The sequence below is a fragment of the Brassica napus genome, chromosome A2, assembly GCF_020379485.1.
Source record: "Brassica napus cultivar Da-Ae chromosome A2, Da-Ae, whole genome shotgun sequence".
NCBI lineage: Eukaryota > Viridiplantae > Streptophyta > Magnoliopsida > Brassicales > Brassicaceae > Brassica > Brassica napus.
Genome location: NC_063435.1, coordinates 3,991,918 through 4,009,161, shown reverse-complemented (window position 1 = coordinate 4,009,161; position 17,244 = coordinate 3,991,918). Strand labels below are relative to the sequence as shown.

The window sequence follows — 17,244 nt, the reverse complement described above, 5'->3', positions numbered from 1 at the left end:
TATGTGAAATCTTCGTTTTTTTTTTTCTCTTTCTCTATCGCTTTCCCATAAGTACAGCACTTGTTGAATCGATAGAGAACCTTTTCTTCTGTATCGATATGAATCCATTATGAATCGATATTATTACATTCCAATTCCTTACCAATATCCCTCAAGGAAAATCCCGAATTGGATCCCAAATTGACGGGTTAGTGTGAGCTTATCCATGCGGTTATGCACTCTTCGAATAGGAATTTATTTTCTGAAAGATCCTGGCTTTCGTGCTTTGGCGGGTCTCCGAGATCCTTTCGACGACCTATGTTGTGTTGAAGGGATATCTAGATGATCCGATCGATTGCGTAAAGCCCGCAGTAGCAACGGAACCGGGGAAAGTATACATAAGTATACAGAAAAGACAGTTCTTTTCTATTATATTAGGATTTTCTATTCTATTAGATTAGTGTTAGTTAGTGATCTTGGCGCAGTGAGTCCTTTCTTCTCGGTCCACAGAGACAAAATGTAGGACTGGTGCCAACAGTTAATCACGGAAGAAAGGAGGCTCAGCGGGAAGAGGATTGTACCATAGAAGCAAGGAGGTCAACCTCTTTCCAATAGATAACATGAATTCTGGCAATGCAATGTAGTTGGGCTTTCATGTTGATCCGAATGAATCATCTTTTTCGCGGAGTGAAATCTTTGCCTGCTAGGCAAGATTATAGGATAGCAAGTTACAAATTCTGTTTCGGTAGGACATGTATTTCTATTACTATGAAATTCATAAATGAAATAGTTAATCGTGGGGTTACCATTCTCTCTTTTTTTTTTTATCTCGCACGTGTTCCACGCCCCTTTAAGACCCCGATATACTTATAGATAGTTTTTGAATGGACTTTGACATGGACATGATTTTGTGGAAGGAAGAGTTTGCCAGAGGCGAAGCCAGACATGGACAGGACTTTGTGGCAACACTCGCGGCTGGGACATTCAGTGTAAGAGATGGGCACAGGCTTCACACGGGGCTTGTCACGCTCAGTTCCTGGGGTTCGCATGTTTTTGCTACTTCAACTGCTGAAGCAAGCCGAAAGTTCTCTGAATCTTCTTCAAGTGTCACAGTGTTGTCTTCTTTTGTTCTGTTGTAAATCATGTACGTAGTCTCTATGACAAAACCATAACGTTTACCTTGGGTTATACTAAAATCCAGTTTGTGCTTGGGAGTTACCATTACATGTCTATTGTCTAGACAACTTGGCCAAAAATATATCCAATGTTTCACAATCTTACTATATATTACATTTTAGAAATTAAGAATAAGTAACTATACAACTTTGCCAAAAATATATCCAATTTGTATCAGCGGACTATTAAAAGACTATTCAAATATACAAAAGTGAAGGTTTGATTGAGAAACCTCTAAATTTAAATCCAAGATATATTCATATTAAAATTCCATTATTGTATGAGGAGGTTTGATTGAGAAATTTAGAAATAGCTAGCAAAGCATAAAATAACTTTTAAAATCTGATACATAATTTGGATCAAAACTTTTAAACCTCAAAAAACAAAACAGACTTGGCTAGAATCTTAGTTATGATCTAAAACAAAGCATTAATGATAAAAAAACTTGGAAAGCTAAAATCAAAAACTTCAATGTTGGGGGAGCTTAGTTGAGACGTTGGCGCTTGCCATCATTCTTATCGTCCTGAACATCATCATCAATAATGCGGGAAACTGTAGCTGTTGTGCGAACTGATTTGAAATTAAATTCATTGACCTTCACTTGGAACTTGCAGGTGCGCCCCACAATGTCTAGGACACACTGAGGTGTTGCGGTGCCAGAATCTTCATTTGAGCCGTTTTCACCAGACTACATGGTATAAACATGTGATTAGTTAGACTGACTCATAAGCTCTGTTAAACTTTTCGATTGTTCTTACCTCACTCATCTCATTCATGACGTCAGGTGCCTGTCTTACCACCAGTTTGAGTGCTTCTTTGTCGAAAATGACAAAATTTCCTTCTTTGCCACTGTCGTCGCAAACTTTAACCTCAAACCGGTATCTATACCACATACGATAGATCAAAATGAGTAATCAGATTAAAGTTTGGTAGCTCGTTACTTTTGTGCGTTAGCATATGTTTTCTATTTTTGTTTTTAAATGAAACTGACCTGATGAGCCCGACAGTGTTTGGTTTCTTGCACTTGAAGTTAGGGCAAATGAAAGTTGTTTCTGACCTTTCAAGTTGAGACTTGCAGGCGGTGCAGGAGATGAAGTACCAACCATATTCTTCCATGATATCCGTTATTGTTGCAGTGCAAATGAAGCTAGCGACCTGAATGTTTAGATGGGTGTAAATACTAAGAATTAATAAAGAAAAAATTTAAAGGTTTGCGAGCAAGGCCAGACCTGTGGTGACTCATTTTCTAAGAATTTGTGAATTTCTTTCAATGTCACTGTCTCCACTTTAGTAACTGCAGCGGAAGAGCTGTTGACAGTTGGTCGGATTTTTCCATCAGCTTCAAACCTAGGTCGAACATGTTTGAATATGAGACATGATAGCTTTGCAATAAGAGAGGGGTTGATTCACAACTACCTTGATAATAATTTTTCTGTATCAATGATGTCCGAGTCAAAGAAGAGGCGTGTGGAGGCTGTGGAGCTTAGGGTAACAACACCTGAGAAGTGATTAACCCGGGTTAACCAAACCGGTAAATATTATTATTTATTTCGGGGTCTAATAAAATAATAATTTATTTTTTCAGCCTCTTAAAAAGAAAAACGAAACTTAACCCTCTTTTTTATTTTTTTTCTGTCAGACCAATCACTTCTTTAAAAGATTTTAGACTAGACTTTTTTTCGATTTTTTTTTTTTTTCATATTTCCACTTCAAATATAAAAAGAAAATATATCGATTTTTTTTATAGAATTGTGATTAGAATATGAATATAAATGTAAAATAAAAAAATGATATAGAATGCTATAGAAAAAAATCAAAAATCTTATAAGCTAGTCATACCATTTGATTATATTGACAATTTTAAAAAACTGATCATACTATGATCATAGTATGATGGCGGTTGAGCAAGTATGCCCCCATCGTCTAGTGGTTCAGGACATCTCTCTTTCAAGGAGGCAGCGGGGATTCGACTTCCCCTGGGGGTAGGGTACTACGAAAGGAAGTTGATTATGGATTATCCATAAAGTTCGAATAGAGTCTTCCTGGGTCGATGCCCGAGCGGTTAATGGGGACGGACTGTAAATTCGTTGGCAATATGTCTACGCTGGTTCAAATCCAGCTCGGCCCAATAATTCGCTGTCTACATAACCTTTTTTGTTTTGCATAATTGACAGAGAAGGGTAAGAAAAAAGTCAAATATCTGGGTATATTTCGACTTTACTTTTTTCTTTATTTCTTGTGGCTCGTTACTTTTTGTTTCCATAAAAAATGACAATAAAAAATAGATTATCAATCGATTTTAGAATAATGCAAGGATTACTAGTAATCGGCCTTGATATCACTTTAGTGATATCCATATAGATATCAATATATTACTTGTGATTTTCTTTGTTACAAAACACTAATTTGAATCTAAAATTGAAATGATTCAAATGAAATCATAAGAAGGAATATGTAAGCTACCCGCTTTATTTCCATGGGATTGTAGTTCAATTGGTCAGAGCACCGCCCTGTCAAGGCGGAAGCTGCGGGTTCGAGCCCCGTCAGTCCCGGCGGATTCAATTAAAAAAAAAAGACATAAACTCCCCTTTTTGTTTCTGGGCAAGGGGATCAAAATGGTTTCGGTTATCTTTTTGTTTTATTTTTATTTTTTCATCAAGCAAAAGAAAGGGGTATTTCTGTAGCACCAATTTAAAGACATATGTAAATTAGTATAATTATAATTATTGAGAGCATTCACCACTTCAAGAACGAGATACTGTATGGGGTTTCCTCTTTTTGTCAATTAATCTCCCATTAACTCGTGTAGGAAAATCAAATAGGATAGCGTATAATACGTTTGCCAAGAGTACCTATATATACTTTTGTTTCTATGAAGTCAAGGAAGTGAAAATAGTTCGAATCCAACCAAGTAAAGAGGATGTTTCAAAAAAAAAGATCAAATTAGTCTTCCCTAATGAATATGCTCTTTTTAAAGATTAGAGTCGATGTCGAAGAAAAACTCGTAAGAAAATTTAATATAGTTAATTTTTTGGAATATTTTAGTTTTTTTTTATCGGGACTCGTCTTTATCACATTTCCTTTGTTTTACAAAAAGATCATAGACCCTTACAAAAACAAAATTTTGAAAATTTCAATTTGAAATTTCGTACTTGTTTTCTCTATTTGATTTCTATTGTTTATTTAAGGTTCTTTAGAAACTCTTTTTATAAACAATCGAAGTAGAAAAGGTTTTTTATGATATTTCATCAGATGATTGTACAAGGAAAGTACTAGGTTGTAGAAAAGAAAGCGGTGAAAAAGAATCATAAATAAATAGTTTAGAATATTATTGTGTTGTAGTCCATTCAAAGTCCATTAGAAAAATAAAAGGGATGATCGCATAATAATACACCAGCTTTTCAGGTGTTTTCCCTTTTATTAATCAAAAGCTCCCTTTTATTAGTATAAATTATTTATAATTTTTGAAAATTAGTAATATTAAAATGTAAAACTTTATTTTTATGCCACGTGTCATCTTTCGGAAAAACAAATTTCCGCTGATGTGGACACTCTATTGAGCCTCAAAAGGTCTCTTTTATTAGTATAGATTTTCTTTTTCTCTTTTTTTTTCTCAAGTTATTTACCCTATCTATAAATAATTCCCCTCAATCTAACCATGAATATAGCTTAGGTTACCCAAACCACATAAAATGAATGAAACCTAGGGGATCCTGTAGCTTATGTTTCCCTAAAACAATTATAATTACTACACCAATCCATCTAGATACAAGTAGATATCTACTTTGTACAACAAAGAAGCGTGTTTCAGTATTTGTTACCTGAGACACCAATGGCGATTCCCTCGAAAACCGAGTGAAAACAAAGCGCAACAATTAGCAAAGCCGTGTCTCCAAATCCACTCGTACGCAAAATCGTTTGATTCACATCAACGCTACTTCCAGTCTCACGACGACCTTCTTCCTTCACCTCCACGGCATCATCCACTCTCGACTCTCCGGCTCCACTAGCCCCGTTGTGATTATTATTACTACTCCCAGCCGCTACAAACGCAACCGCCACATCTGCGAGCATCGTAAGGCAATATCCACCGGCTGCTAACATGAAGGCGTAAGGATACTCCTTGTGTTTTAACCCTCGGAAAGTCTCGTTGGCATCGCTGAGGAAATGAATTAGAGCGGTCGCGAGGAATATACCGCCGGAGAATTGAGTTCCTAGGAGCAAAAACGACTCGTTCCACCGGTAAAAGTAAGGAGAAATCCCCGCCAAGAATGTGCTAAAGAAGAGTATTATAAGACAGTAGATCTTCACACGCACTAAGCTCTTCGACCGGAGATCCACGACGGTTGTGCCAGCGGCCGGAGGTGGTTGGTTGGCCCCCGCAGCTTCCTCCTCTTCATCGTGGTCTGAGCCGCCGTGAGCTAGGATTAGGGAGAAACAAAGGAAGAGAATAGAGAGGAAGAAAAGAGTTGACCTTAGGGTTTTGGAAGAGAAAGACATTGTTCTGGTTGGTGTTGTGTTGTACTTTTTTCACTTCATGAACTTATATAGTGTATGGATTGTGTATATATATGGTTGTGTTTGTAGTACAGTGTTGACTTTATTGTAAGAGATTTTCTGTGACAGTACAACGGTAATATCATTCGGAAGTTGTACTACAAAAGTAAGTTGTAGTATATATATATAAGTTAATAGCCGGCGACCGAAGAGCTGGTTCCTTGTGAAATAGCCTGTACCGATACAACAATCATTGTATATTTATAATTATTAGAATCAGAACGTTGACAAAAAAAAACTAGTATTAAAACTATCAAAGTTTCGTTTAAATTGATTTATTGCTCAGATGTTTTTGAAAACGACAGAAGTATGTCCGATCGAGTTCTGTATTCTTTCAGATTTGAGTTCTGAATTTTGAAAATGGATTTAAATTTGGAATTTCTGCAAAATATGTCAAAGAGATTTCGTAAGAAATACTGAAATAATTGTCGGTTTGTTGATAATTAGAAAATTACATAGTTTAAGTGATAAAATGTGTTCTAATGGCTTTATGAAATACTGAAATAATTTGTCTATTTGTTGATAATTAGAAAATTACATAGTTTTTTTTTATAATTTCGGTGTGATTCCAAATTAATGCTTTTTAGGTCCAAAGACTAATCACCAAAAAGCCCATAGAAACCCATGTTTTTTTATTATTTAAAACGTTTATGGATAGCTAAAGAGAATCGAACGCATGACAAAAGCTCCAGCTGGAACTCTTTTACCACTAGATCAAAACCATTTAGTTAAAATTACATAGTTTAAGTGTCCACTATGAAATACTGAAATAATTTGTCTATTTGCTGAAATAATTTGTTCTAGTGTCCACTTAGTTAAAATTACATAGTTGAAGTGGTAAAATTTGTTCTAGTGTCCACTATGAAATACTGAAATAATTTGTCTATTTGCTGATAATTAGAAAATTATATAGGTTAAGTGGTAAAATTTGTTCTAATGTCCCCTATGAATCTATTCTATTAAAACACCAGTGTGACTCATTGATAAAAGTAGAGTCCAACAATTTATTTTCCTTTATTTAAGGAGCCTCTAATTAAGTAATTTGCTTAGTGGACACATATTATGTAACGCCAATTTGCATAACCGTTTTTTTTAGTTAATCTTAACCGTTTGATATTAATGCCAATGGAAAATATCAAATGCAGTTATGTCCTTTTTACGGTAATTTATTATTTGGACAGTTGGACCACGAAAAATTAAATCATACATGTAACTAAATTAAATTGGTGACTAATTAAATCATACACTACATTAATCTGGTTAGTACACGTAAGATAGTTCACATTATATTGATGTTTCTTTGTATACAAATAATTTCTGGTCTAATTCGTCATCGGTCCAGACCATGCCTATTCACATGTAACTCCAGTTGTATAATAATGTGTACACATCTCAATAAATGTAGAAAATATGACATACCATAGACTTACAATATAACTTTATCCAACAAACATTGGTTGAATTTGGTAACAATATGACTTCAGATTTTCAAACCAAAAGTGATATGAAGATGAAGGAACACAAATATATGTGATTGTGGTAATCAAACGAGATCACCGAATTCGAATTACATACGTGTTTGTTATTATATACAAAAGATATATACAAACATGAATCAGTTTATCATATTTTTATTCAAATATAACATTAGATAAGATGTTTTCTTTTCAAATCTGATATTTTTTTTCGTTAGATTTTGGTGGACATATACTCAAATATTAATGGCCTTAGATCTTAAAATTATATAGTTCCTAACATATTTATGATTTAAATGGAATGAATTCTAAACAAAATCCCTTATAAATAGAACAAATTAATTTATGTAACAAAGTATTTAATTTGTTTTTATTAAATTTAGATATAACCCTACATTTTTCTATAAATATACACTACCCACTACGTTACGATAACCATACGTTATATAATTGTATATAAATATATTTTTTAATATATAAGAAAAAATTACAGAAAAATATTACATATTTATAGAAACATAAAAAATTACAAAACCAATATTATACCCGCAGGTCAAGATCTAGAACAAATAAATATGATTACAAAAAAATGGGTATACGTACATATGATTACAAAGAACTAGCGTATGCCGAATCAAATTTTAAATTGCTATTATTTTATAAAATAGATTTTGATTAAGATTTATATATAAATATAATTACAAAGAAAAACACAAATATGATTACATAAAAAAACACAAATACGAAAATCAAATTTCTTAAAATAAATTAAAACAAAAAATATAGTTAATATAAAAATATACCCGCTCTTTCAAGAGCGGGTCATAATCTAGTTTAAGTTAAAAGTTTATGTTGTCTCCTTTTTATCTGTTTTTGTTGATATGTTCTTTTCAATCCTGCATTTTTGTTTTTGTCTTCTATTGTATAATGGTGTAATATTATTTGTAGATTTTTTTTGTTATATATATATAGTTTGCCCCGGTAAATTTTCCGTCTGACGCCACTGATATATTCGTTATGCAGTACTGACTCATATGCATTGCCATCGAAGACAGCAGCTGATCATTTTCCTTTCTTTTTATTGGTCAGAAACTACAAATGATCTTTACAAATTCGTACGTCAAACACTCAAAAGATCTACACATTTTGGCCAAGACAACTGCTCTGTAATCCCCTAGCTAGTTTTGTATATTTATCGGTTTTACAGATTTTGATTCACAATTTCAGGCTCAAACAGGTAGGGGGTGGATTATTATAGCCTCGCCCGTCTCCTAATTTACAATTTTGATCAGTGATCTCATCTCATATATTATTTCACTTTTTATGCTATAATTTTACGCAATCATGCATGGCGCCGTGTTATCCAACAATGCAAATTAAAGACTTTATAGTGCATTGAGTTCTGAATCATCCAAGTTCTGATTTTTGGTTCAAGCAACCTTGCGTCAAAGGGTAACGTCCACAAAACCAACACATCTTGCATAGATATTTTAAAAAAAAAACTATTATAGACCGAGACCGTGCCCGTTCTTTGATTATCTATCAAATTTATAAATTACTACTCAAATATTTAGTTGGTGATGTCGTGCATGACAAATCCGAGCATAATGACAGGTATATCATAACATCAATCTATCTTCCATCCATAAAATATAATGAGTATAAATTAAATACATTGAATTAAGTAGACTCGTTTTACTTCTAAACTTATCGACAGAATAATTTACGTAAATAATTTAATATGGATGTGGGATAATACTATGGTAGGAGTCGACAAATTTGTTTGTTGTTTTTTTACTTAAAAGTTTGTTCGTAACTTTATTCCATATGTAAACTGGTTACATAATGGTGACCCTTATAAAGTTCCAATTATACATACCTTTTAACGCAGTAAGTTCCTAAACGCATAGGTTTCGATTTAGGGTTTGATATGGATCCTCTCTCTATGTGTCGAGGTCAAGGAGTAACGTCCATAAAGCCAAGAAATCTTATAAGAAATTGAAGGAAAATAGTGTTTATATATAGCCCGAGCCCGTACCTTCGTAATATATTAGATAATAAATATTTAAATAATCAGCTGGTGATGAAGGGCGTGACGAAACCGAGCATAAATGATAGACATCAATATATGGTAGGACATTGAATTATAGATATGTTACCCTTTTTGGTTTCCAAGAAGTTTTGGACCAGAATAATTAAATGGATGTCTAAGCTGTCTCCCGGTCAGCTAGTACACCGGTAGAGCTATCCTTAAACTCGTTATCGTATCCAAGTAAGCAAATTCAAAACTGTTGTGGTATACTCTTAATGGTAACGGAAAAAAAAATCTTCGTTGTCTCAGTTCTCAGACATGAGCTGAAGAGGTAGTAAGAAAATAAAGTTTAATCTTTGGATCAAATCGCTGATATGTAGTCTGTTACATATGGCCAAAGTATAAAGATCCAAAATACAGACTAGCTCAACACATAATACGCACACTACATAGACGCAGGTCTGCATAGACGCAATTCTTTATATATTTGGTACATGGTTTAACTGTTGCAAGAGCCAAGAACAGAGTAGTTTCTGCTAAGAAACACACAAATTACTTTACTGTGGTTTTGCTTCCATATGCTAAAATCCAAAAGATGAGATGTTCACCGTCGAGACCTTTTTCAAAGGATCCGACCTTCTGTGTATTCTTGTATGGTTTATATCTATGTATTTGGAGGGTTAATTTCAGACTCAAGCTCTTTCACCAGTCCATAAAATGTGGAAATTGGGACGTTTACTTGAGCTCAAAAGCTTGCTACTGAGATCATTGGTCTTTGTCTATTCGCCAGCACCGTATGCTCCACGCTTACAAACTTACAGTTCGGTATTAGCTGGAAGATATTTGGTGCTTGCTTAGAATAAGAAAAAAAAAAAGCAAAATGAGGATGAGATTGAGAAGGTTGGTCAGTAGTGAGTGGGACCGAACATTTGTGAGTGTCGTCTGTATCTGATGATTAAATGAAGAAACATGAAAGAATTACACTGAGAGGCAGTTTTAAGTTTCTTATAACACAATAAGTCACTTTCAACTACCAGAACACTTTTTCCTAACTTTCTTCCGTTTTGGTTACGTTTACTGGTTCAAACCAAAACAAGCTGTAACTGCTAGGTCCCACTTCTTCTCTTTCCTTGTTTTCTTTTTTCTCAAAATTAAAATATTTTTTTTCAGAGATCAAAAAGATATTGAAATTTGCAGAACGAGACTATTACGGTGAAAAGAACTGATCTTTAGTAACAAAATATAGACAATTCTTTCCGTGATTTCAAACAAATTTTTTTTATGATGAACAATCGTTCATGAAAATAGAACAAAAAAAGAATCAAGATCATTTTTGGAGTGGTGAAAAACCTTGTGGTTTCTTCTCCAATGAACAACCAACATTTCTTCTCCAACGGAAATTCCATTGTCGGCGACCTCAAACCCTAAGCTCCATTCCAACATAGCTCTACCGCTATCCACGTCAAGGTCAAATCTTCTCCTCCTCGACGTGGTCATCATGCCCGGAACCAGAGTTGTGGACGTCGGAATCGTAGGCACTTTAGTCGCAGAACGAAGAGAAAGCTTCACTAGAGCAACAATGGTCAAGTTTTGCTTATTTGCACATCTGGTCCTCCAACTTTTGTTACATGTGGATAATAAAAACAATTGTGTACATGGTATAGTGTTCACATCAAATGGCTATGATTAGAAACTTTGTACAATTAGTAGGCAGTGTATATGGTTGATTAGAAACTGTGTACAATTAGTAGGCAGTGTATATGGTGTATACATGTAATGCATTTCAAAATGTTTTTCTACATTTGTAAATTTTTTGAAATATGTCCACCTTACATAGTTTTGTTTGTACACTATCATCAAAGTGTACACTATCATCACGAAATAATTTTTTCTATTACACAATCTATCTTTTGAGATATGTGAAGGTGCACCATGATAAAATGTACATGTCAATATTGGTAAACAAACATGTAGATATATTCATTATTGACAAGTGCATACGTGTACAATATACATATTATCTTTTAACGGATATTTACATGTACACATATGTTTGAGACACATGCTACATGTTCAACATGTTGTGAAGTTGTGTACATTCGTTAGTGTACATGTGTAAATTAAAGGTTGGTCTCGTACATGTGTACAACAAATGTGGTAGTGTACACGACATGGGTGTACAAAATCACAATGTACATTTACAAAATCATATTGTACATAAATTTACGTGTATACATATATAAGGACAAGAAAAAATCAGAATGGACATATGATACATTTCTCTTGTTGAAAAAACAGTTGTTTATTATTTTGTGAAAAAAAATTGTGTACATTAATTTTGCTTTGAATTCTCATAATCAAAATTTACATAATCAAAACAATTTAGACTTTGCTTTGAATTCTCATGTGATATTAATTTTGTGTACATATGAACATACAATGTTAAAACTTGTAAATCTATGTTACAAACTCGTAAATGTCTAATTGAATTTATTGTTGAGCTACTTGTAATATTTCAAAATAGTGTACATATGGATTGTTGTACATGTGGATAGTATAACCGTATGTACAACATATCATGTACATATAACTCATTTTTTAATGAGTGGCATTTTCGTAATTTTAACTTCATCTTCCCCAAAATCAATTAGGGTTTTCTGCAATTTCTCTCTATAGCCGCCAGCCATTATTCTCACCTGAATCATCACTTTTTTCATTTTTCTTGCTTATTAAACCTTTAAACCTGTAGAAATATCGTATAAGACACTATTTCAAGCTCAAAATTACCCTGTTTCTACAACAAAAACGTAAATTTTGCTTCTTTTTTTTTGCTTCTTCGTCGTGTTGATTCATGGCAAAGAAACAGAAGAACTGCAATCGTGTTCTTCATTTTGTTTTCGGTGGCAAATATGAAAAGATCTTATTATTCATTTTGTTTTCCAGATTTTCTCTTGGGATTTCTCAGGATTTTTCATTTTATTCTTCAATATTTTGTTCAGATTACGATCTATCAACTTCTTCATTTTGTTACTTTTAGAATTATTTCTCTGTTAGAGAAAGAGAAGAAAAATGATATTAAAAATTGTGGAACCCATTTAGTTGCAAGAATAAACTTAGTCAGCTTCTAGTTGTAAAAAACTACCTTAGGAGCAATAACTGCTCTATCTTGTAATAAAAAACTTGAAACTGCCCTAGGATGAAAATAACTCTTAAATGAATGATGTCTCTCACACACAAACACACTTTTATTAACTGATTTGTCATAGTTAAGTTTTTGAACTAGACAGTTTTGACCTGGTCAACCGTTCGGAACCCAAATAGAACGGCATGGTCGAGGTACGAAATGAAAAGGTGACTTGGAAGTTGAATTTGAATTCAAATTTGGCAACTTAACCATCAATGCTCATTTCTCAGCTAGGCCCACTATTAATTCTCTCAGCATCCGAGGAAAAATAAGGCTTAAACGACAAGCATTCTTTTTTACTTTCTCGGAAACCAAAACAGCCAAAATCTCGACGAAACTTTCGAGGAGACAAAAGCTAAAGCTAAACAAAAACATGAAAACTTGAATGATCATTAAGAAATTTTGATGTAATGTAACATACGAAGAATCAATCGAATTTTAAAAATAGTTGCAATCTTTCTTCTGAACTCTTATATATACACTCTTGAATAATGAACAAAACAAACCATTATATATATCAATGCAGAACTGAAGAACCTCTGTTACTTCTGTTCCTCCCAAAGTATCTCCTCAGCACTGAATTAGACCGATCCATAACCCTAGATTCCACTTCACTGTCCGAAGATGAAACAGCAGCAGAAGATAAATTCGACCCACGGTTCGGTCTCACTCTCCTCATCAACGACACCACTCCACGAACCATCCGTCTCAACCTCCCTCCCGACCCGGATCCACCACCGTTACTACCATCTGATTCAACAGCCCCGTTACCTCTAACCCACGAGATCCGTCTAGGCCCCTCGCTGTTACCCCCAAGCCCACCACCATCCATCTCCGTCAACACAACAGGCAACACTCTCTCCCCATCTCTCATCGCCGCGTTAAACCTCCCGACAGCAAACCCTCCTCCGGGGAGTCTCCATATCGTCATCCCCACGGCGCTATCACCCTCCTCGCTGCTCCCTTGTTGGTTAGACTCCGAAGGAATCTCGAATCTGCAGACCGGGCACGAGTTCCTAATCGAAAGCCACGGCACGATGCAGTCCTCGTGGAAAATATGCTTACACGGCATCTCACGCGCCTCCGTCTCCGCCTCGAAAACCTCCGTGCACACCGCGCAGTTCGCCTCCGCGGTTATATGGCAATCGGAGATTTCGACTCTCGGCAAAGACTCAATCGCCGATTTCGACGCCGGCGGGTTCCCGGATCTGCCGATTCCGCCACCCGCCGCCTCGATTTGACTCAGCTGCTCGAGCAACCGCTCGAATCCGGATCCCATCAGGATCTCGGATACTGAATCCGGAAGAGGTCTGAGACCCGATCCGGATCCGTCATCGTAGTAAAACTCGAAAGCGCGTCGGTCCCTAGCCGCGTCTCCGTCTTCTCCCTCGCCGGCGCCTCCTTGGAGAACGATGACGGGGTTAAAAGAGGGACGGCGACTGGATCTCCGCCGTCTAATCACGGATCTACGGCTGCTGTTGATCGATCTAACTTCGGCGGAAGCTGGGGAGGCTAATTCGGCGGCGGCGGCGGCGGAGGAGGAATCGGTGACTTCTTCGATGAATCCGCCGTCGCAGTGAGGACAAGCGAGGCCCTCGGTGGTGCCGTGTTCAGCCCAGACGCTGACGAATCGCGTGCAGCTGTAACACCAATACGACGTCGTGGACGGAGTTGTAGGCGGCGTTGACGGCATCTTTTAAAACCTTCTGACTCGGTGAGAGGATCTGAGAGAGAGAGGGGAATCGCTGACTAATAGTTAAATGAGAGAGATGAGAAAATGAAAACGTGGTTTTTAAAGCGGTCGTGCGAGCGGAATTAACGACGTTGGATTTAGACGGTAAATAGACACGTGGTAAGTGTTTGACTGGGTAGAAGTCTAGAAGATAGCGGAGGTATTAACAGTCGTTATATATGTCTAGAGAAGGAACGTTCGAGGCGTCTGTAAGGTGTTTTGACCAAACGCTGAACGTTTTTTAAAGAAAATTCAAAAGTAGCGCCGTGTCCGCTGTTTGTGGGCCTTATGTGGAACCCATTTGATCTCCGTTTTTTCTGGGAAAAACCACCAGACGACACCGTTTCGGCCTGTGAATCATGACAGAAGCAAAAGTGTGCCGACTGCTTAATAATTATTTCACTTTTCCCCTTTCTATAACTTAAATGCTGTATTTTACATTTGTTAAGTAAAACAATTTGTGGTTGACAATAAAAAAAGTAAAAACAATTTGTGACATGTTATAATGTTTGGCAAAGAGGTGGAAGGTGGGAGTCTTTAGAAAATTAGATTTTCTTACACGTTGATGGCTCAATAAACTGATAGAATACATTATCTAAACCAACTCGTATCTATATATGCATTGACTAGTTGATACTAGTATGTAGGTGCTAAGTTGATAAAAATAGATTATACATACACGAAAACTTTTGTAATTGTCTTTTTAATATTAAAATTAAAGAAAGACTGATATTGCTCAACTACCTTTTGTCTTTGTCTCCTTTCCTTTGTTGGCAACTAATGAAAACAGACAAATTGCAACTATACCAACTGATTACCACAACTTGGAGTCACAACAAACACAAATCTAAACCAAGAAGATCAACTTAGCTGTGAGAACTAAATACAACATGTTAATTTATGATAACATATTCACTGTTTCAAGCAAATGATAAAGTCAACAACTTCAATGGCTAAACTTATGCAGGAAGAGGATAGACAATACAAAGACCTGACAAAATGCAAAAAACAATGATCTATAATCCCTCTGAAACCAACAATGGCAGCTCCGAGTCTAAACAGGAGCTGAAAAAATGCCAGCTTGAATCATGGAACGCTGGAAAATAATCATCAGATACCGTCTCAATAGCAAACTCACTAGTGATTCTTCGTGCAGCTATGATCCGTTTGGTGGCACGGATGACTCCCGGGTCTAACGTCACCTGCTCCTCATACATCTGAAAGCTGTTCCCAAACAACGCGATTCTCGACAACCTATCCATCCTCCAGTTTGCTTGCAACAGGTTGTTATACAGATTGGCTTCACAGTGCGGCATGAAGAAAAGAGTAGGCTTCAAAGCTTCCCTACGAGCTTGCTCGTTCACAGACAAAACAGTACATCCAAACGATTCCAGAACACTAGATTCAGTCACCGAGAGAACCGGATCGAATACTTCAATGTTACCAACCCAATCAAACTCCCTCTTCATCAAGATTGCAATGCTGAGCTGAAACCTAGGAGATTCGTAAGACTCGATGCTTCCTATACCATACATCACCATCTGAAGCTGTGTTTCGGTTCCCAACACGAGGCGAAACTGGTCCGAAACCTCGGGGCAGTTGAGCTGTTCCAAGAATGTAGTGTAGAATTTTGAGCTCTCGACTTTCTTGATAGAGTTTTCCATCTTCAGCTTCACTCTTGCTTGCCTTTGAGGATCGATCTCAAGATCATCTGACTTCCATGGCTTCTCTTCTTCTTCTTCTTCCTGAATCTTAGGTTTAGGTTTTCTTCTCCCCTGTCTTCGTTTACTAGGTAAGACCACTGTCCACTCACCATCACTAGTGTTTTTAACCATTGCTACTTAACACAAGCCTCCTAAATTAGGGTTTCTGCAACGATTCCATTACCTAAACATCACAATGAATGTTTCTACGATTAGATCTGAAGGGATCAACTACATTTATCAATTTCTTTGTTTAATTACGATCTGTCTAATTTGAGATAAGACTTACGATTAGAAACGAAACCAAAAGAGGGAGATCGAAGAAGCTTGGAATACGAGGCACACGGGTGGACTCAGTGACGCATTGGGGGTGAGTTTGGTGCTTCCGAGTCCTGCAGCGATGGGAAGCCGGCGAGCGACTCGTAGGCGAAGATATGGTAGAAAGATATTCGGGTGGTTGTAAATTAAATGGGCTTATTTAAGGCCCATTAACTAAGATAACAGAGTGTGGTTAATTATTTGCTGATGAAAAGTAGCAATTTGTAATAGAAACACAACATACCTCAGTGATGGTACTCAATAGTAAAATCCGTATATGATGCAGTAGAATAAGTTGGGATCCATGATCACCACCTCTCCATCAGTTGTCGGTGCTGGCGTGAATAACAAGTTAACTGAACTAAAAGGTCTATGGCTTATTGTGCCCTTACTGCTTATTTACTGGGTTGTTAGGTGTAGACTCTTCTGATCATAAACGGATCTGTTAATCGAAATCACTAGTCGTCTTGAGCTAGTTTCTCAAGTTTACCACACAAATAATTCAAATTTTCTAGAAAATGAAGCCTTTTCTGAATTCACTAGTTTTATACTGATCCCATTTACATAAGGCAAAGAGCTTCTTTGCTTATGACTTGTAGACATCTGAAATTCAAGACAACGTCTCATGTGTTGTTCAACGTGTTAGTTGTTTCTTTCTTTGGATAATGAAATCAATATCAGATGGTCAGATAAGAGTTTTTTTTATAAAAAAATTGCGTTGACTAACATTTGTTTAATTTATCATTGAATCATATGATTATTTTTCTAAAGATAGAAACCAATCAAATCTTGTAAAGGTGTTTTTTATTAGAGTTAAGCAGCCATTCTATTGACACTTTTCTCTTACCTAAGCAATAATATCCTTTGCTTATGTTGGAGGGCCACACACCAATAAACTCCCAACCAGAGGAAGAAAGTGACATTATAACAATAAGTGAATGCACTATGTTTTCCTTCTCTTTGTCCACAAATAGTTAGTTGTCTTTCTTTTTGTTATTAAAAATTTAGTTGGTTTAGCCATTAATGTCTCATTTCCACAATAAGTTATTTTCACCTCATATACTTACATTAAAAGTAGCAAGAATCTC

General features: G+C 36.0%; 3 protein-coding genes and 1 long non-coding RNA gene across 4 annotated transcripts in view; 1 reads left to right on the top strand and 3 right to left on the bottom strand.

Annotated features, from left to right (window-relative positions):
• Positions 1 to 79, top strand: part of LOC125583413 — a 4,767-nt gene extending 4,688 nt beyond the window's left edge. The window contains exon 2 of the long non-coding RNA XR_007320410.1: positions 1 to 79. This exon is cut by the window's left edge and continues 657 nt beyond it. This is a non-coding gene — a long non-coding RNA (uncharacterized LOC125583413).
• LOC106417298 (zinc transporter 2) overlaps positions 1 to 5,848 on the bottom strand; it is a 34,846-nt gene extending 28,998 nt beyond the window's left edge. Inside the window, exon 1 of the mRNA XM_048750305.1 lies at positions 4,977 to 5,848. Coding sequence (XP_048606262.1) covers positions 4,977 to 5,655 — 679 coding nt within the window. The 5' untranslated portion in view covers positions 5,656 to 5,848. The remainder of the gene's footprint in view (positions 1 to 4,976) is intronic.
• Positions 5,849 to 12,773: 6,925 nt separating this feature from the next.
• On the bottom strand, positions 12,774 to 14,816 carry LOC106447206 (E3 ubiquitin-protein ligase RDUF2-like). Its single transcript, XM_013889079.3, has one exon. It carries the CDS (start codon positions 14,094 to 14,096, stop codon positions 12,921 to 12,923), a length of 1,176 nt encoding a protein of 391 aa, XP_013744533.1. The 5' UTR covers positions 14,097 to 14,816; the 3' UTR covers positions 12,774 to 12,920.
• Positions 14,817 to 14,981: 165 nt separating this feature from the next.
• Positions 14,982 to 16,349, bottom strand: LOC106447205 (protein SENSITIVITY TO RED LIGHT REDUCED 1). The gene is made up of 2 exons (XM_013889078.3): positions 16,128 to 16,349; positions 14,982 to 16,022 (listed from the first exon to the last, which is right to left on the bottom strand). Exon 2 carries the CDS (start codon positions 15,968 to 15,970, stop codon positions 15,152 to 15,154), a length of 819 nt encoding a protein of 272 aa, XP_013744532.2. The 5' UTR covers positions 15,971 to 16,022; positions 16,128 to 16,349; the 3' UTR covers positions 14,982 to 15,151.
• Between the last annotated feature and the right edge of the window lie 895 nt (positions 16,350 to 17,244).